This window comes from Phaseolus vulgaris, chromosome 1 (genome assembly GCF_000499845.2).
Source record: "Phaseolus vulgaris cultivar G19833 chromosome 1, P. vulgaris v2.0, whole genome shotgun sequence".
NCBI classification, from domain to species: Eukaryota; Viridiplantae; Streptophyta; class Magnoliopsida; order Fabales; family Fabaceae; genus Phaseolus; species Phaseolus vulgaris.
In genome coordinates this window covers 10,368,303-10,389,375 of record NC_023759.2, presented here as the reverse complement: position 1 = coordinate 10,389,375, position 21,073 = coordinate 10,368,303, and the positions used below count along the sequence as shown (strand labels likewise).

The following is a 21,073-nucleotide window of genomic DNA, read 5'->3' as shown; positions in this document are numbered from 1 at the left end:
GATGAAGTACTTGATAGTAGCCATCGAGTACTTCACAAAGTGGATAGAAGCAGAACCAGTGGCACAGATCACTGCACAAAAGGTACAACACTTTGTTTGGAAAAACATTGTGTGTCGTTTCGGTGTGCTGAGGCGTCTGGTCTCGGATAACTGTACTCAGTTTGCAAGCCAGCAACTGAGGAAGTTGTGTGCAGAGGTACGCATCAAACAGGTGTTCGTACCAAGGATAGTGTGGGCTTATCAAACCACGCCCCAGACCTCCACCATGGAGATGCCTTTCAGCCTCGTGTACAGATCAGATGCGATGATCCCGGTGGAGATTCACGAGAGCTCACCACGTTTCCAGAACTTTGTGGCAGAGGAGTCCAACGAGGAGAGGAGGGTGAATTTAGACCTGTTGGACGAGGACAGGGAAGAGGCGAGAATAAAGGCTGAGGCAGTGAAGAGAAGGGTGGAGCGCCAGTACAACTCCAAGGTGAGGCCTCGCCACTTCCAGGTGGCGGATCTCGTCATGCGCAAGGCTCATCCATATGAGTTGGAGAACAAGTTGTCCCCTAAGGGGAACGGGTCGTACAGTCTTGAAACTCTGGAGGGAGGCCCCATTCCACGCACCTGGAACGCAACTAATTTGAAGTTTTACTTTAGTCAAAGACTTTAAGTAGTACACAGTTAAAAGGGGACACTCTTTTTCCCTTTCGGGGGTTTTTTAATGAGGTCACCGAAGTAAAAAAAAATCAGTTTAAGTATACATTGTCTTGAATTTTTTCTCTTGAGATGTAAGGAAACATTAAAAAGAAAGGGCGTGCTTCCTTAAGAAACGAACCCGCCACCATGGTGTTTAGACACCTCAGCAGGAGGGACGCGGATATATCCTCTGGGCCTGGACACCAAGAGTGCAAACCGCCTCGGACGTTTAGGCACCCCAAACGGAGCGGCGGGAACGCACTCCATGGGAGCGGACGACGAGTGGCAATAATATTGATCGTATAATCAGTGCTATTGGTGGATATAATACTGATGGTACCATTAGTGTTATTGGTGGCAATAATACTGATGGAACCATCAGTGTTATTGGTGGCAATCATACTGATGGTACCATCAATGTTATTGGTGGCAATCATACTGATGGTACCATCATTGTTATTGGTGGCAATAATACTAACGGTACCAACTGTCTTATTGGTAGTAATAATACTGACGGTACCATCATTGTTATTGATAGTAATAATACTGATAGTAATAATACTGATAGTTCCATCAGTGTTATAGGTAGTAATAATACTGATGGTACCATCAGTGTTATTCGTAGTAATAATACTGAAGCTACCATGTACCATCAGTTTTAATTGTGGTATTAATACTCATGGTACCATTAGTTTTATTGGTGGAAATAATACTGATGCTACCATCAGTGTTATTGGTGGGAATAATACTGATGGTACCATTAGTGTTATTGGTGGGAATAATACTGATGGAACCATCAGTGTTATTGGTGGCAAAACTATTGATGGTACCATCAGTGTTATTGGTGGGGATAATACTGATGGTACCATCAGTATTATTGGTGGATATAATACTGATGGTACCATCAGTGTTATTGGTGGGAATAATACTGATGGTACCATCAGTGTTATTGGTGCCAATAATCCTAATGGTAACATCAGTGTTATTGGTGGCAATAATATTGATCATACCATCAGTGTTATTTGTGGCAATAGTACTGATGGTACCATCATTGTTATTATTGGCAATAATATTGATCGTACAATCAATGTTATTGGTCGATAGAATACGGATGCTACCATCAGTGTTATTGGTGGCAATGATATTGATGCTACGATCAGTGTTATTGGTGGCAATGATACTGATGGAACCATCACTGTTATTGGTGGCAATCATACTGATCGTACCATCATTGTTATTGGTGGAAATAATACTAATGGTACCAATTGTCTTATTGGTAGTAATAATACTGATGGTACCATCATTGTTAATGATAGTAATAATATTGATGGTTCCATCAGTGTTATTGGTAGTAATAATACTGATGGTACCATCAGTGTTATTCATAGTAATAATACTGAAGGTAACATCAGTGTTATTGTACCATCAATTTTCATTGTGGTATTAATACTAATGGTACCATCAGTGTTATTGTACAATCAGTTTTAATTGTTGTATTAATACTAATGGTACCATTAATGTTATTGGTGGAAATAATATTGATGGTACCATCAGTGTTATTGGTGGGAATAATACTGATGGTAGCATCAGTGTTATGTGTGGCAATAATACTGATGGTACCATGAGTGTTATTGGTGGGAATAATTATGATGTTGCCATCAGTGTTATTGGTAGGAAGAATAGTGATGGAAACATCAGTGTTATTGGTGGGAATAATACTAATGGTACCATAAGTGTTATTGATGGCAATAATACTCATGGTACCATTAGTTTTATTGGTGGGAAGATAACTGATGGTACCATCTCTGTTACTGGTGAGAATAATATTGATGGTACCATTACTGTTATTGGTGGAAATAATACTGATGGTACCATCTGTGGTATTGGTGGGAATATAACTGATGGTACCATCAGTGTTATTCGTGGCAATATAACTGATGGTACCATCTCTGTTATTGGTAGGAATAATATTGATGGTACCATCAGGGTTATTGGCGGGAATAATACTGATGGTACCATGAGTGTTATTGGTGGGAATAATTATGATGGTACCATCAGTGTTATTGGTGGGAATAATACTGATGGTACCATCTGTGTTATGGGTGGGAATATAACTTATGCTACCATCAGTGTTATTGGTGGCAATAATCCTGATTGTACCATCAATTTTATTGGTGGGAATAATACTGATGGTACAATTACTGTTACTGGTGGAAATAATACTGATGGTACCATCTGTGTTATTGGTGGGAATATAACTGATGGTACCATCAGTGTTATTGGTGGCAATATAACTGATGGTACCTTCTCTGTTATTGGTGGGAATAATATTGATGGTACCATCAGGGTTATTGTTGGGAATAATAGTGATGGTACCATGACTGTTATTGGTGGGAATAATTACGATGGTACCATTAGTGTTATTGGTCGGAAGAATACTGATGGTACCATTAGTTTTAGTGGTAAAAATAATACTGATTGTACAATCAATGTTATTGGTGGGAATATTACTGATAGTACCATGAGTGTTATTGGTGGGAATAATATTGATAGTACCATCAGTGTTATTGTACCATTAGTTTTAATTGTGGTATTAATACTGATGGTACCATCAATGTTATTGCTGGTAATAATACTGATGGAACCATGAGTGTTATTGGTGGGAAGAACAATGATGATACCATCAGTGTTATTGGTGGGAATAATAATGATAGTACCATCGGTGTTATTGGTGGGAACAATACTGATGGTACCATCAATGTTATCGTTGGGAATATAACTGATGGTACGATCTCTGTTAATGGTGGGAATAATACTGATGGTACCATCAATGTTATTCGTGGGAATAGTACTGATGGTACCGTCTCTATTACTCGTGGGAATAATATTATTGGTACCATCAGGGTTATTGGTGGGAATAATACTGATGGTACCATGAGTGTTATTGGTGGGAATAATTATGATGGTACCATCAATGTTATTGGTAGGAATAATATTGATGGTTCCATCAGTGTTATTGGTGGGAATAATACTGATGGTACCATCAGTGTTATTTGTTGGAATCTAACTGATGGTACCATCAGGGTTATTGGTGGGAATAATAGTGATGGTACAACCAGTGTTATTGGTGGGTATAATACTAACGGTACCATCAGTGTTATTGGTGGGAATAATACTGATGGTACCATCTGTTTTATTGGTGGGAATATAACTGATGGTACCATCAGTGTTATTGGTGGGAATAATACTTATGGTATCATCAGATTTATTGGTGGGAATAATATTTATGGTACCATCAGTGTTATTGGTGGGAATAATACTGATGGTAGTATCTTTGTTATGGGTGGGAATATAACTTATGGTACCATAAGTGTTATTGGTGGAAATAATCTTTATGGTAGCATCGATGTTATTGGTGGGAATAATACTGATGGTACCATTACTGTTATTGGTGGAAATAATACTGATTGTACCATCTGTGTTATTGGTGGGAATATAACTGATGGTACCGTCAGTGTTATTGGTGGCAATATAACTAATGGTACCATCTCTTTTATTGGTGGGAATAATACTGACGGTACCATCAATGTTATTGGTGGGAATAGTACTGATGCTACCAGCGGTGTTATTGGTGGGAATATAACTGATGATACCATCTCTGTTATTGGTGGGAATAATACTGATGGTACCATCAATGTTATTGGTGGGAATTGTATTGATGGTACCAACGGTGTTATTGGTGGGAATAATACCTATGGTACCATCGGTGTTATTGGTGGGAATAATACTGATGGTACCATCAGTGTTATTGGTGGGAAGATAAGTGATGGTACCATCTCTGTTACTGGTTGGAATAATATTGATGATACCATTAGAGTTATTGGTGGGAATAATACATATGGTACCATGAGTGTTATTGGTGGGAATAATACTGATGGTACCATGAGTGTTATTGGTGGGAATAATACTGATGGTTCAATCAGTCTTATTGGTGGGAATAATACTGATGGTACCATCAGTGATATTTGTTGGAATATAAATGATGGTACCATCAGGGTTATTGGTGGGAATAATATTGATGGTACCATTAGTGTTATTGGTGGGTATAATACTGACGGTAGCATCAGTGTTATTGGTGGGAATAATACTGATGGTACCATCTGTTTTATTGGTGGGAATATAACTGATGGTACCATCAGTGTTATTGGTGGGAATAATACTTATGGTATCATCAGTGTTATTGGTGGGAATAATATTTATGGTACCATTAGTATTATTGGTGGGAATAATACTGATGGTACCATGAGTGTTATTGGTGGGAATAATTATGATGGTACCATCAATGTTATTGGTAGGAATAATACTGATGGTTCCATGAGTGTTATTGGTGGGAATAATACTGATGGTACCATCAGTGTTATTTGTTGGAATATAAATGATGTACCATCAGGGTTATTGGTGGGAATAATACTGATGGTACCATCAATGTTATTGGTGGGTATAAGACTGACGGTAGCATCAGTGTTATTGGTGGGAATAATACTGATGGTACCGTCTGTTTTATTCGTGGGAATATAACTGATGGTACCATCAGTGTTATTGGTGGGAATAATACTTATGGTATCATCAGTGTTATTGGTGGGAATAATATTTATGGTACCGTCAGTGTTATTGGCAGGAATAATACTGATGGTAGCATCTGTGTTATGGGTGGGAATATAACTTATGGTACCATAAGTGTTATTGGTGGCAATAATCCTTATGGTAGCATCGATGTTATTGGTGGGAATAATACTGATGGTACCATTACTGTTATTGGTGGAAATAATACTGATTGTACCATCTGTGTTATTGGTGGGAATATAACAGATGGTACCGTCAGTGTTATTGGTGGCAATATAACTAATGGTACCATCTCTTTTATTGGTGGGAATAATACTGACGGTACCATCAATGTTATTGGTGGGAATAGTACTGATGCTACCAGCGGTGTTATTGGTGGGAATATAACTGATGATACCATCTCTGTTATTGGTGGGAATAATACTGATGGTACCATCAATGTTATTGGTGGGAATTGTATTGATGGTACCAACGGTGTTATTGGTGGGAATAATACCTATGGTACCATCGGTGTTATTGGTGGGAATAATACTGATGGTACCATCAGTGTTATTGGTGGGAAGATAAGTGATGGTACCATCTCTGTTACTGGTTGGAATAATATTGATGATACCATTAGAGTTATTGGTGGGAATGATACTGATGGTACCATGAGTGTTATTGGTGGGAATAATACTGATGGTACCATGAGTGTTATTGGTGGGAATAATACTGATGGTTCCATCAGTCTTATTGGTGGGAATAATACTGATGGTACCATCAGTGTTATTTGTTGGAATATAAATGATGGTAGCATCTGTGTTATGGGTGGGAATATAACTTATGGTACCATAAGTGTTATTGGTGGCAATAATCCTTATGGTAGCATCGATGTTATTGGTGGGAATCATACTGATGGTACCATTACTGTTATTGGTGGAAATAATACTGATTGTACCATCTGTGTTATTGGTGGGAATATAACAGATGGTACCATCAGTGTTATTGGTGGCAATATAACTAATTGTACCATCTCTTTTATTAGTGGGAATAATACTGATGGACCATCAATGTTATTGGTGGGAATAGTACTGATGCTACCAGCGGTGTTATTGGTGGGAATATAACTGATTATACCATCTCTGTTATTGGTGGGAATAATACTGATGGTACCATCAATGTTATTGGTAGGAATTGTATTGATGGTACCAACGGTGTTATTGGTGGGAATAATACCTATGGTACCATCGGTGTTATTGGTGGGAATAATACTGATGGTACCATCAGTGTTATTGGTGGGAAGATAAGTGATGGTACCATCTCTGTTACTGGTGGGAATAATATTGATGGTACCATTAGAGTTATTGGTGGGAATAATACTGATAGTACCATGAGTGTTATTGGTGGGAAAAATACTGATGGTACCATGAGTGTTATTGGTGGGAATAATACTGATGGTACCATCACTGTTATTGGTAGGAATAATACTGATGGTTCCATCAGTGTTATTGGTGGAAATAATACTGATGGTACCATCAGTGTTATTTGTTGGAATATAAATGATGGTACCATCAGGGTTATTGGTGGGAATAATACTGATGGTACCATCAGTGTTATTGGTGGGTATCATACTGACGGTACCATCAGTGTTATTGGTGCGAATAATACTGATGGTACCATCTGTTTTATTGGTGGGAATATAACTGATGGTACCATCAGTATTATTGGTGGGAATAATACTTATGGTATCATCAGTGTTATTGGTGGGAATAATATTTATGGTACCATCAGTGTTATTGTTGGGAATAATACTGATGGTAGCATCTGTGTTATGAGTGGGAATATAACTTATGGTACCATAAGTGTTATTGGTGGCAATAATCCTTATGGTATCATCAGTGTTATTGGTGGGAATAATATTTATGGTACCATCAGTGTTATTGGTGGGAATAATACTGATGGTAGCATCTGTGTTATGCGTGGGAATATAACTTATGGTACCATCAGTGTTATTGGTGACAATATAACTAATGGTACCATCTCTTTTATTGGTGGGAATAATACTGATGGTACCATCAATGTTATTGGTGGGAATATTACTGATGCTACTAGCGGTGTTATTTGTGGGAATATAACTGATTATACCATCTCTGTTATTGGTGGGAATAATACTAATGGTACCAGCAAAGTTATTGGTGGGAATTGTATTGATGGTACCAACGGTGTTATTGGTCGGAATAATACCTATGGTACCATCGGTGTTATTGGTGGGAATAATACTGATGGTACCATCAGTGTTATTGGTGGGAAGATAAGTGATGGTACCATCTCTGTTACTGGTGGGAATAATATTTATGGTAGCATTAGAGTTATTGGTGGGAATAATACTGATGGTACCATGAGTGTTATTGGTGGGAATAATACTGATGGTACCATGAGTGTTATTGCTGGGAATAATACTGATGGTACCATCAATGTTATTGGTAGGAATAATACTGATGCTACCATCAGTGTTATTGGTGGGAATAATACTGATGGTACCATCTGTGTTATTGGTAGGAATATAAATGATGGTACCATCAGGGTTATTGTTGGGAATAATATTGATGGTACCATCAGTGTTATTGGTAGGATTAATACCGACAGTACCATCAGTGTTATTAGTGGGAATCATACTGATGGTACCATCAATGTTATTGGTGAGAATAATACTGATGGTACCATCAGTTTTATTGGTGGGAATATAACTCATGGTACCATCAGTGTTATTGGTGGGAATAATACTGATGGACCATTTGTGTTATTGGTGGGAATATAACTTATGGTACCATCAATGTTATTGGTGGCAAAAATACTAATGGTACCATCTGTCTTATTGGTAGTAATAACATCGATGGTACCATGAGTGTTATTAGTGGGAATAATACTGATGGTACCATCAGTGTTATTGGTGGGAATAATACTGATGATACCATCAATGTTATTCGTGGGAACAATATTGTTGGTACCATCAGTGTTATTGGTGTGAATAATACTGATGGTACCATCAGTGTTATTCGTAGTAATAATACTGATAGGACCATCATTGTTATTGTACCATCAGTTTTAATTGTGGTATTAATATTGATGGCACCATTAGTGTTATTGGTGGTAATAATACTAGTGGTACCATCAGTGTTATTAGTGGGAATAAGACTGATGGTACCAGGACTGTTATTGGTGGGAATAATACTGATGGTACCATCAGTGTTATTGGTGGGAATATAAATGATGGTACCATCAGTGTTATTGGTGGGAATAATACTGATGATACCATCAGGGTTATTCGTGGGAATAGTACTGATGGTACCATGAGTGTTATTGGTGGGAATAATACTGATGGTACCATCAGTGTTATTGGTGGGAATAATACTGATGGTACCATCAGTGTTATTGGTGGGAATAAAACTGATGGTACCATCAGTGTTTTTGGTGGGAATAATACTGATGGTACCATCAGTGTTGTTGGTGGGAATAATATTGATGGTACCATGAGTGTTATTGGTGGGAATAATAGTGATGGGACGATCATTGTTATTGGTGGGAATAATACTGAGGGTACCATCGGTGGTATTGGTGGGAATAATACTGATGGTACCATTAGTGTTATTGGTGGGAATAATGTTGAACCAAGTGGTGTTCAAGCTTTGAAGAATCCAATCCCTTTGAAGGATGTTGAAGCCTTTGTTGTGCTTGGTGTATCTGTGCTGGTTTAGCTTATTTATGGGGTAGTTTATATGTTGTAATCCACCCTTTGATTAAATCTAAAGCATTAGGAATCTCAATCTTTATGAAAGTAAAATGTTTTCACACTAAGTTAAAATAACCGATTGGTTTGTCGAAACAACTGATTGGTTTGTCGAAACAACCGATTGTTTATACTTAGGTGTTTTGAATAAGATTGAAAACTGTTTTTAAAATGGTTGAACTGTTAAGTACCAAAACAACCGATTGATTCGAGGAAACAACTGATTGTTTTTTTTTGGACCATAACAGAAAAACTGTTTTTGCTTTGATTGAGCTTTAAATGTTTTAACTGCTTACGCTCCAGTCATTAAATGCTTTGACCAATCTTTTAATGCAATTTAAGAGTTTGTTAAGATTTGATAACAAACTACATCTTTGAATATATTCAGAAGAACAGATTTGGCAATAAATCTTTTGACAAGTTTTGAGAAGAGTTTCTAAGTTTTTCAAAGAGCTAAGATTGCTAAGAGTGTGTGATTGATCAAAGTTGTGGAATAGGATTCTGCTTGTATTGATTTCAGATTATCTTCTGTAACAAGTGTAATCCTTGTATTCTCTCTGAAACAAGTTTCGTTTGTGTTTGCTAAGATTGGTTGTGTGTTCTTGAGGGGATCAAGATCAGCAATCTTGGTGTAGGTGTGTTGGATAAGGAGAGTGTCTCTCTTGAGGTGTTCAAGGTCATTCTCTTGTTTGTTGTGTAAGTGATCAAGGTGTGGTTGCTTAGTGGATTTCCTCAGGGTTTCTGAGAAGACTGGATGTAGCTCTGGGTTTGGAGTGAACCAGTATAAATAACTGTGTACAATCTCTTCATCTCTAACTCTTTAAATTCAGTTTTATTTGTTGTTTGCTGGTATAAACAACCGATTGTTTCTGTGAAACAACCGATTGTTTTTCTGGTACAATAGCTTTTGCTTGCTGTTTTGGCGAACTGAATTTCTGAATCAATTGTTTCCTGAGATAAATTCAATCTTGTTTTAAAAGTGTACGAAAATCTTCTATAAACAATTCATTGGCTATCAGCGACAGGATTCCCAGAGTGGACATTCGTTGGTGACAAGGTCTCCTCAGCCCAAGAACATTCATGGCGCAGTGACAAGGAGGGTGCCATTAAAACCAGGCGATATCACAGAGATGGTGCACTGTGCTTCACCCGATACTCGCCTGGTCAGGTGGTGTTCTAAGGCACATTGCGTGTTAGCTTGCTCCATGGGTAGATGACTTAGTTGTGCGGCTGGTTAATACACAGAAATAACGTTCAAGTTGCCCCAACCCAGATGACGACACGTGTAGGGTTGGATGCTGTCTGTTACTCCAACCCAGATGATGACACGTGTAGGGTTGGGTGCAATAGAGAAGTGACGCTCGAGTTACCCTAGCTCAGATGATGACACGTGTAGGGTTGGGCGCTACCTGCTATCCCAGCCCAGATGGCGACACGTGCCGGGCTGGATGCGAGCCACGCGTCCAAAAGCATAACGGCCTGGAGAGAGAAGAAACCTAGCTATAAAGGTAAACTTAACAGAATTTGCAGAGGTACGTTTTCATTACGGCTCATTCTGCTAGGGTTGTGTGCCTTTAGTACGGTTCTACAGAGTATATTTTCTCTGAGTTTTGGGTGTTCTTGTTACTGACTTGAGTGTCGGAGCACCACCGGCCGCAGAGGCGCCACCTTGTGTTTTCAGGTTCCCTGAGGAAGCTCTTGTGGTGTGAACTTGAAGGGCACGTGGAGTCAAGCTGGTGAGGAGGTTCGTGACGAGGCAACGCTTTGGCGCTAAGTCAACCGGCAGGATCATCTGGCGCCCACCGTGGGGCCGTATAAAAGGTGATTCCCAACCATAGTTCGTGTTTGTTGTGGTTTTGGTGTTTTCTGTTTGACTGCTCGCTATCGCAGTCGATTCCTGGAGTTTTCACCGTTTGTTTGGAGTTTCTTTGAGTTGCTAAGTTTGCTGAGAAAAGATGAGGACAACACGGTCAAGTTCAGTCGCGTCGTCAACAGACGAAGATGCTGTGTCCATGACACAAGTCATGGACATGATGAGGACGCTGTAGGAGAACATGTTCGCATCACGTTCTGAACCGGAAAGGATGCACGAGGCACTGGTGGCTTCACAAGCTAGGAATGAAGAGCTCAACAGGGTTAACGAAGAGTTGCGCAAAGCCCTGCAGGAGCGGGAGGAGCGCGCGGTCGGGGACAGATCTGCACCCCCATCCCCACCGCGCAGCTTCCCCATGCCGTTTTCCCAAGAGATCATGGACTCGGTGGTCCCGGCTAACACTGTGGCGGTGAAAGCGTCTTTCACTGGGGTCATCCTTATGATCATAAGAAGGGTAACGGGAAGGGGAATGGGTCAGGGCGGCCCAGAGAGACTAATCGCCCACCAAGGTATGAGTTCGTGATGGGGTTGGCTGATCTGATCGCCATCCCGAATATCGCCGCCGGGCTCAAAGTGCCTGAGAAGACGACAAAGAAGGTTTTGGGTCCAAAACCAGACACGTGGTGTGAGTTCCACAAGAGCTTTGGCCACTCCATCAACTCGTGTTTGGCTTTGGGATACCAACTCGTCGAGTTGGTCAAGTGCGGATTCCTGAAAGATTACTTGCTGGAAAAGCAAGCGGGCCAATCAGCGGGTTCCCAACCAGCGAGCATCCACGGCGAGATCCACACCATAGCTGGCGGATTTTCAGGTGGAGGGTGCACTGCATCGCAGCGCAAGAAGTACGCGAGGTCGGTGATGTCAGTGGAAATCTTTGAGGACCACTCACCCGACGTGGACATCACGTTCACCAAAGAAGACCTTGGGGACGTTGTACCTCACGACAACGACCCTATTGTGATCTCACTTGTCACGGCGAGAAGGACAGTCCACCGGGTACTGGTCGACCAAGGGAGCTCGACAGATGTAATGTTTTGGCCGACTTTTGAAAAATTACAATTGTCTCCTGATCAGCTGAGGCCATATGGGGGCTGCCTGTACGGTTTCGCCGACGATCAAGTGGAGGTAAGGGGGTATATCGAGTTGAGGACGACCTTCACAGATGGTTTGGCCTCACGAACAGAGAGAATCAGGTATCTTGTTGTAAACGCTCCGTCGGCGTACAACATACTGTTGGGAAGGCCAAAGCTCAACATAACGGGGGTTGTGCTTTCGACAAGGCACATGAAAGTCAAACTACCGTCTGTGGAGGATTTGATCATCACCATTCGAAAACAACCTAAAAAACAAGAGGTCTGTGTGCCACATATCCACAACGCCTCCACCTGGCGCGGAGCCTGCGCAGGAAACTCGACGGCGAGTTTCGGATACGGTGTTGGAGGTGGCCGCCAGGGGCGATGTACCTATGGAGGATATAGAGGCGAGGTCTAAGAACGCCGCTCGGTTGGAGGGAGAAAGAAACTGCTCGGAGACCGCCAGAGAAACAGGTATCGCGAGGGCGTTGATCGCCAGTGAAAAGAGGCCTCAGCCAGTGGAGAAATGGCTCGAGAAGGAGATCAACGGTAAGGTGTTTAAGCTGGGGAGAACCTTGGATAGCGAGACGCAAGACCAAATCGCCAAGGTGATTAGTAGACACCTGGATGCCTTTGCGTGAGCTGCTTCAGACATGCCGGGGATTGACCCCGATTTCTTGTGCCATCGCTTAGCAATGGATCCCCAAGTCAGGCCTATCCGCCAAAGAAGGAGAAAGTTCAACGAGGAGAAAAGGCAGGCGATCAAAGACGAAACACAAAAACTCCTCACAGCAAGCCACATCAGAGAGATTCAATATCCAGAATGGCTCGCCAATGTCGTTCTGGTCAAGAAGAGTAGTGGAAAGTGGCGGATGTGTGTCGATTTCACAGACCTGAACAAGGCCTGTCCAAAGGATTCTTATCCTTTGCCGAGTATAGACGCCCTGGTAGACAGTGCATCAAGGTGCAAGCTGCTCAGTTTTCTGGATGCCTTCTCGGGGTACAATCAGATCAAAATGCACCCCAGGGATGAAGAGAAGACCGCCTTCATGACGGAAAGGTCATGCTACTGCTACAAGGTGATGCCCTTCGGGCTGAAGAGTGCGGGAGCCACGTACCAAAGGCTAATGGACAAGGTGCTTGCCCCTATGCTCGGAAGGAATGTGCAGGCATACGTCGACGACATGGTCGTGACGTCCCTGGAAAAGAGAAAGCACGTTGCCGATTTGGAAGAGTTGTTCATTACCATAGCCAGGTACAAGCTGAAACTAAATCCTGAGAAGAGTGTCTTTGGTGTGGAAGCAGGAAAATTTCTGGGATTTCTTTTGTCAGAAAGGGGAATCGAGGCTAACCCCGAAAATTGTGCCACCATTTTGGCGATGAGGAGCCCCGCCACTGTGAAAGAGGTGCAGCAGCTCACCGAGCGCATGGCCGCCCTGTCTCGATTTGTATTGGCCAGTGGGGAGAAGGGCCATCCATACTTCCAGTGCTTGAAGAGGAACAACAGGTTTGTCTGGACGAAGGAGTGCAAGGAGGCGTTTATAAAGCTCAAAGAATATTTGGCGAGCCCACCAGTTCTATGCAAACCCCAAGCCGCAACGCCACTCAGGCTGTATTTTGCCATAACTGAGAGGGCAGTAAGCCCAGTGCTCGTCCATGATCAAGATCAGGTCCAAAGGCCCATCTATTTTGTTAGCAAGGTGCTGCAAGGCCCAGAGGTGAGGTACCAGGCCCTAGAAAAGGTAGCGTTAGCGGTTGTATTTTCGGCGAGGAGACTGCATCATTACTTCCAGAGTTTTACGGTGTTGGTAATGACTGATTTGCCAATCCAGAAGGTCCTGAAGAAACCAGATTTAGCTGGAAGGATGGTGAAGTGGGCGGTTGAGCTGTCGGAATTCGACATCAAATATGAGCCCCGGGGATCGATCAAGGGGCAATTTTTCGCTGATTTCGTGGTCGAGCTGTCCTCCGAAATAGCGCAAAACGGCAAGGATGACTTTCGTTGGGTACTCTCGGTGGATGGGTCGTCCAACCAGCTGGGCAGCGGGGCTGGGATCATTTTGGAAGGACCCAACGGTGTGTTGATAGAGCAATCACTGAGGTTTGCTTTCAAAGCAAGCAACAATCAAGCAGAGTATGAGGCTTTGATCGCCGGAATCTTGTTGGCAAAGGAAATGGGGGCGCAGGTGCTGATGGCCAAGAGCGATTCGCTGTTGGTCACTGGACAAGTGACTGGCGAGTTCCAAGCCAAGAACCTGCAGATGGCAGCCTACTTGGAGTACATGCAAGAGCTAAGGAGATCTTTTGCTTTGTTCGAAGTGGTGCACGTGCCAAGAGAGCAGAATGCCCAAGCTGACTTGCTAGCCAAGCTCGCCAGTTCGGGCAAGGGGGGTAGACAAAGGACTGTCATTCAAGAAACTTTGAAGACTCCTCGAGCATTCGTGGCAGACCACCAGGTTCTTCATGTTTGCAGGTCGACGGAAAAAGCGGCGAGGAGCCATAGATCCCTAATGCAGGAGACCTTGAGGACGCCAAGGGTCAGGGCACACCCAGCGAAGGAAGTGAGCACGACGCAAGTTTGCGCTATCCACGAGCCTGATACGTGGATAACGCCGTACCAACGCTACATGGCAGATGGCGTGCTCCCAATAGATTCGACAGAAGCTAGAAAGATGAAGAAAAGCTCTAGCAAGTTTACCCTCATTGATGGCGAGCTGTACAGGTTCGGATTTACACACCCTCTTCTTGTATGTGTACACGGAGAGAAGTGCACGAGAATTATGGCTGAGCTCCATGAAGGGATTTGTGGGAGCCACATTGGAGGTCGATCGCTGGCGACAAGAACTGTCCGCGCAGGTTATTACTGGCCCACGATGAGGGAAGACTGCAAGAGATATGCCCAACGCTGCAAGCAATGTCAGCAGCACGCCGACTGGCACAAGGCGCCCCCAGAAGAGTTGAGGTCAATCTACAGCCCCTGGCCGTTCCACACGTGGGGAATCGATATTCTGGGGCCCTTCCCGTTAGCGATCAGGCAAATGAAGTATTTGGTTGTGGCTATCGAATACTTCACCAAATGGATTGAGGCAGAACCAGTAGCCCAGATCACTGCACACAAAATCCAGAGTTTCGTGTGGAAAAATATTGTGTCGTTTTGGCGTGCCCAAGCGTCTAGCATCAGACAATGGGACCCAGTTCGCAAGCCACCTGTTGAAGAAGCTGTGCGAGGACATCGGGACACAACAGGTGTTTGCTTCCGTGGAACACCCGCAAACGAATGGGCAGGTGGAGTCCAATAACCGGGTTTTGCTGAGAGGATTGAAGAGGAGGCTGGAAAAGGCCAAGGGGTCTTGGGCTGAGGAAGTTCCCCGTATAGTATGGGCATATCATACCACTGAGCAATCGGGAACCCATGAAACCCCGTTTAGCTTAGTGTATGGATGCGACGCGATGATTCCAGTCGAAATCCAGGAAAGCTCGCCGAGATTCCAGAACTTTGTGGCGGAAGACTCGAACGAAGAAAGGAGAATGAACTTGGATTTGCTGGACGAAGTCAGGGAGGAAGCGCGGGTGAAGGCTGAGGCGGTAAAGAGAAGAGTTGAGCATAAGAACAACTCCAAGATAAAGCCAAGGCATTTCAGGGATGGTGACCTGGTGATGAGGAAGGCCCACCAGTACGAGATGGAAAAAAAGTTGTCACCCAAGTGGACAAGACCGTTCAGAATAACTGAAGCACTCGGGAACGGCGCCTACCGCTTGGAGACGCTGGAGGGAGGGGCGATTCCTCGCACTTGGAACGCCACCCATCACAAGTTTTACTACAGTTAAGCCTTTGTAAGTAGCAATTAACTCGAACAATTTAAGATGTATCAGTTTAAACAAAAAAATTTCAAGGGGGCAGTCTTTTTCCCTAAGGAGGGTTTTAACGAGGCCACCCAGTAAAGAAGGTTTCGAAGTTTATCAAAGTTTCCCAGCTATTAAATTTGCATGTTGTCTGTTTGCCAAGTTTGTGGGGGGAGACCCTATCGCCCTTGTGTAGTTTTAAAGAAAAACGGCAAATCTGAACTGCATGCATCCAGTACAAAATTTCGGAAACATAAGTTTTTTAAGCCCTCATCGCCATATGGCGATCGGAGGCACGGGAACAAAGTTTTTTAAGTCCTCATCACCATATGGCGATCGGAGGCACAAGAATAAAGTTTTTTAAGTCCTCACCGCCTCCTGGCGATCGGAGGCCCAAGTATTAGATTTCCTCCCGGCGAGAAAGAGATTTAAAAGACCTCCTCGCCTTGAGCGAGTGCAGGCGAGAAAGAGATTTAAAAGACCTCCTTGCCTTGAGCGAGTGCAGGCGAGAAAGAGATTTGAAAGACCTCCTCGCCTTGAGCGAGTGCAGGCGAGAAAGAGATTTAAAAGACCTCCTCGCCTTGAGCGAGCGTAGGCGAGAACAGATCACAAGACCTCTTTGCGTGAGCAAATCGAGGCAAGTTGAAAGCCCTCAGTGCATTCGGGGGAGGAGGAGATGTAACCCCTGGCCAAGTTGAGGCATCAGAAAAAGTCCTTCTCACCCTCGAGTGAGTTCAGGCAAGATTAAACCGAAAAGTCAGGGGTGCTAACGATCTCAAGTGTGGGAAAGGAGGGTTGGAGAAGGACTCTTTCCCCCTTGAGAGAGACACCAATGTTGACCTAGTAGGACCAGTTAAATCGGAGGTGAAGGGTAGTCGGGGAAGGTTCGCAGAGGACACCCCACCACCCAAATCATTGTTCTGAAACTCAGGGAGGTAGAGAAGAATCCGAAAGGCGGCTCTACCCCCAGATGAGGGAACAATGGTGTAAGTATCCCAGGATAAAGGCTCGGGGAAGGCAAAGAGCGATTCGGAAGACGACTCTCCTCCCAAGTGAGCAAAAATGAAATCAGAAGGTGGTCCCGCAAGGGACGCTTTCAGTTAAATGGAAGATGACGTCGCCAAAAGCCCGTGGTTTGAGATTGGAACAGAAAGAGAATCGCAGGCGGGGACCGCGTCTGCGAAGTTCTGAGCGACGATGCAGAGATGCCTTTGGCCCTTGGCGGGTCGGGCAAGAGAAGTTCCAGGTGCTAAGTAAGTGATTTCATATTAAGCGTTATTGCTTCGAATTAACCGTTTATTTAAGTTAAGGTGGTTTGCAGAAAGTTAAGTACCGGTTGGTGCAAAGTACGTTGAGTTGAGAAAAGTTAAGTACCGGTTGGTACAAAATACGTTGAGTTAAGAAAAAACCATCCAGTTAAACTAGTTGATTGCACAGTAGATAAATTAGAAGATTATATATATATATATATATATATATATATATATGTGTGTGTGCACATAAGTATCGAACAGTTCGAACAGAATGAAAATTATTACAGACCAAGGTAAAGCATAAGAGTTTTCAAGGAGATAAGTCAATCGAGGGCACGATCTTGCCGTCCACCACCTCGTTGTATACTGAGAACTCAGAAAGATCAAGGTCAGGATATTTGCAAGCAAACTGCTCCAAAGCAGCGCCAAAGCCGGAAGTTAGAACCTGGGCAGCCTCAAGCTGAAGCTCGTCGATCCTCGTCTTGAACCCACTGTTCTCTTCACGAACCTGGGTGACTTCAAGCTCGAGCTCGTCGGCCTTCTTCTTGAGCCCGCTGTTCTCCTCACAAACTCGGGCAAGCTCAGCAACAGCTTTACTAAGTTCCTGGGAGGCCTTATCCCGATCTTGCTCAACCTTTCCCAGATGGGTCTCTCTCTCGACTGACCTCTTCTCCAGGTTGACCATCTTCTGGGCGTCAGTTTTCTTTGCCTCCTCCAGCGCGGCGATTTTCTCCCTCAGAGGGACGATCTTGCTCTCCAGCTCGACGACGTCTTGGAGTTTGTCATGAAGCTTCTTGCGCAGCTCTTTGTTGTCTTGTCGCACGCTCTTGAGCTCGTCCTTGAGGGCGTTTTCAACTCGCGAAAACTCCAAGCCTTGCATCATCATATCGCATTTGGTCTTCTCGGCTTCAGCTTTCGCGGTGCTTGCCACCTCCTGGTTGATCCGGTTATCGAGCTCAAACTTCTCCAAAGAGTCCTTGAGCCCTTCGCCGACGATCTGGGGAAGGCAATCGTCGACCATGGCACTCAGGCGCACGGTAAAGGACTTCAAAGCTTCATGAAGAGCGGCTGGGAGGTTTGAGGTTGCTGAAGGAGGCGACGGTTGGTGCTTACCACCACCCTCACAAGGTTGGACGACGGGGGGAGCTTCGAGGCGCGGTGGAGAGGTAGGGAGGTTTTCGGCGGCTTGTGAGGAGGCTTGCGTATCAGCAAGTTGCTCAGGAGCGGCCTCAGCAACTGAAGCGTTCGAAACGAGAACATCCTCAGCGGACTCGAATGGTGTGGAGGCGCTGGGGGGTTCTCGATGAAGTTTGGAGCGGCGCTCTCAATTGCAGGGGTCTCGGTCACCGCCACCCTTTTCATTTTGCAGATTAACCCATCCTCAGTGGCTTCATCCATTTCTTCGTCAGATACTACCCTGGGGGCCTTCCTCTTGGCCTTCTTGAGGGGTAGTTTTTTGGATTGGGGGGTTGGAAGAGCGACAGCTGCGAGTGGACCAGCTGGTGGAGATTGGCCCTGGCGGCGGCGATCTCCGCAACAGAGTTTGAGACCGTTTGGGAGCCCGCCGCCAGCTTGTGGGATTTGGCTATGGCGCGTAGCTCAGCCATTCTATCTTTCCCCAGCATCATATCTGCATTATTGGCCCACAATTACCAAACAACACAAAATTTGGTGTTTAACATTGCACAGAAAGACAAGCAGTATAAGACAATGCATGGGGAAAGCTAAAACTACACACAAGTCAGAACAGCATCGTCAAAGCAAAGGCAGGACGATACAAGTATAAGCTAAGGGAACTCAAGAATGAACCTATGTGAACGTCTAGTTGGCCTTCGAAAAACTCGTAGGCGATGATGGTGGAAGTCGGCAGAACCACGTTGGAAGAGGCGACTCTTTTCCAGAAGCCGCACAAGTCCTTGTCAAGGTCTCCCATTTTCTCTGGCCCCCTGGCCTTCCTGAAGTTTGACTCCTTCCTTCCCTTGTTCACCCAGTACAAGGAGAACCCGTCGAGAAGGGAAGGGTCTTGATCGTTGCAGCATACACGTACAAACTTCCCCTTCCAATCCTTATAGGATTGCTGGAAGATGGAGAGAATAGACCTTCCAGCGACCCCATTCAGGCTGACCCATAGACGATCGCCCGGGTTCTTCGCCTCGAACAAATAGAGGAATACATCCACTGAGGCCGGATGTCCCAAATGTGCGCAGATGATTTGGTAGGCCCGCACGAACGCCCAGCTGTTGGGATGGAGCTGGGCGGGGGCTATGTCGAGCTCGGTCAGGAGCTCCCTCTCAAAGCGTGTGAAGGGAAACCGGAGTTTGACCTTCTTGAACATAGTAGTGTATATGAAGCAGAAGGGGGTGTCGTCGCTCCCCTGATCGTCGGTGCAGATTGGCTCACCGGGAGGACAAGGCCGCACAACTACTTTGTCATCGTGCTCTGTACTGAAAGAGAGGTTTTCCTTATCACCTTTCTTGAGGCGAAAGATGTCGAGATCGGAGTTGACGGATGAGGTCTCACCCAGCAAGGTTGCGGAGGCCCACGGGTATAGCCGTTTGTAATCCGGAAGAGGTTTTACCATCGCGCTGGTTTGTGGTGGGTTTGGTTGTGGTTGGCTACGATGAGAGGACGCGGGTCTCACGACTCGGTCGGAGGGGACGTTGGGACCCCTTGGGGGGTCGCGGGAAGAAGAGGGGTTTGCCCTACGGGTTTTCGCCGGAGGGTTGCGAGGAGATGGAGGAGGGTTTGGTGTGATTTTTGAACGAGTCATCGAGGAAGCTGCAAGAAGACGAAAAGGTATGAGTGTTCGTAAACAGAAAGACTCGACAGAAGAAGAGAAGAGGGAAGAGCCAGAGGGGCTCGCAGAGAAAGGTTCAGAAACCCTAAACGCAGAGAAGAGAAAAACAAAGCAGAGAAACATCCCACAACGTATGCTCCAGACAGGTAATGGATGATGCAAACCGATTAAAATGCAGCAAATATCAGTAGAAGTGATAAAAAAGTTACCTTTAGATGATCAGAAGAGTAGTTAGAAAGATGGAGGTTGGGAGAATCGGAGCGTTCGCTGAAGCGTTTTGAGAGTTCGAAGAGAGGTAGAAGATAATGAAACAGTGAAATGGCGCGAAGTGTTTAAGAGTTTCGAAGGGTGTTGAACGTTGCGAGAAGCGCAAACGACAGTGAGTAATGGCCGTTGATGAGTCCACGTGTCGAATGATCGAAGAAGTTGGTGAAATGTCAAGTCAGTGAACAGTATTAGCGCCAACGCGCAAAGCCACGTAAGCCGCCGGATTTAAACCTCTTTAGTCTCCTCGCTGAATAAGTCGCAGCTCGAAACTGGGGGGCTTGTGTACCGACCAGGTCATCGGGTGTGATGACGTGGCTTGCACGTGACTATGTGGGGCGTGCTCAGCGGAACACGTGGGCAAGAGAAAGATGGATGGTTCAGAGGTGAGCATAGTCGCCGGTTCATGGACCTGGCGTTCTGCGATGAACATAGTCGGTTGTCGCCGGGTTTATCTGTCATCGACGTGTTTTGCGATTGGCGACCAGGTAGCTTGACATCCCCACAGGAAGCACGTCGCCGGATTTCCCGACAAGCTCAGTTGAAGCTGACGAAGGCTCAGAAGTGTAAGTTCAAGTGTACAACTCCAATGAGGCGATTGTCGCCCCAGCATAAGGCGTGAAGGGCGTGTGGGTTGAAGGGGACAACTTGCCTATCAGCGACAGGATTCCCAGAGTGGACATTCGTTGTTGACAAGGTCTCCTCAGCCCAAGAACATTCATGGCGCAGTGACAAGGAGGGTGCCATTAACAACAGGCGATATAACAGAGATGGTGCATTGTGCTGCACCCGATACTCGCCTGGTCAGGTGGTGTTCTAAGGCACATTGCGTGTTAGCTTGCTCCATGGGTAGATGACTTAGCTGCGCGCCTGGTTACTACACAGAAATAACGTTCA

At 44.7% G+C, this 21,073-nt stretch overlaps 2 protein-coding genes across 2 annotated transcripts; both read left to right on the top strand.

The window, feature by feature from the left end:
• The first annotated feature begins 1 nt into the window (after position 1).
• LOC137815502 (uncharacterized) lies at positions 2-3,334 on the top strand. Its single transcript, XM_068618618.1, has 5 exons — positions 2-633; positions 1,187-1,330; positions 1,593-1,737; positions 1,789-2,103; positions 2,150-3,334. The coding sequence occupies exons 1-5, from the start codon at positions 2-4 to the stop codon at positions 3,332-3,334; spliced, it is 2,421 nt and encodes an 806-aa protein (XP_068474719.1).
• On the top strand, positions 3,331-10,253 carry LOC137815501 (uncharacterized). Its single transcript, XM_068618617.1, has 10 exons — positions 3,331-3,613; positions 3,672-3,696; positions 3,768-4,981; positions 5,135-5,142; positions 5,190-6,358; positions 6,478-7,715; positions 7,774-7,834; positions 8,169-8,400; positions 8,481-8,667; positions 10,093-10,253. Exons 1-10 carry the CDS (start codon positions 3,331-3,333, stop codon positions 10,251-10,253), a joined length of 4,578 nt encoding a protein of 1,525 aa, XP_068474718.1.
• Positions 10,254-21,073: the final 10,820 nt, after the last annotated feature.

Bases quoted from the DNA above. Each gene is read 5' to 3' on its own strand.
- LOC137815502 (XM_068618618.1), top strand. From the start codon at position 2: ATGAAGTACTTGATAGTAGCCATCGAGTACTTCACAAAGTGGATAGAA. The intron at 1,331-1,592 runs GTACCATCAGTT...TGGTACCATCAG, and splicing joins AATAATACTGAAGCTACCAT to TGTTATTGGTGGGAATAATA. The intron at 1,738-1,788 runs GTTATTATTGGC...ATTGGTCGATAG, and splicing joins GTACTGATGGTACCATCATT to AATACGGATGCTACCATCAG.
- LOC137815501 (XM_068618617.1), top strand. From the start codon at position 3,331: ATGAGTGTTATTGGTGGGAAGAACAATGATGATACCATCAGTGTTATT. The intron at 6,359-6,477 runs GTTATTGGTGGG...TGTTATTGGTAG, and splicing joins AATACTGATGGACCATCAAT to GAATTGTATTGATGGTACCA. The intron at 7,835-8,168 runs GTTATTGGTAGG...TCTTATTGGTAG, and splicing joins ATACTGATGGTACCATCTGT to TAATAACATCGATGGTACCA.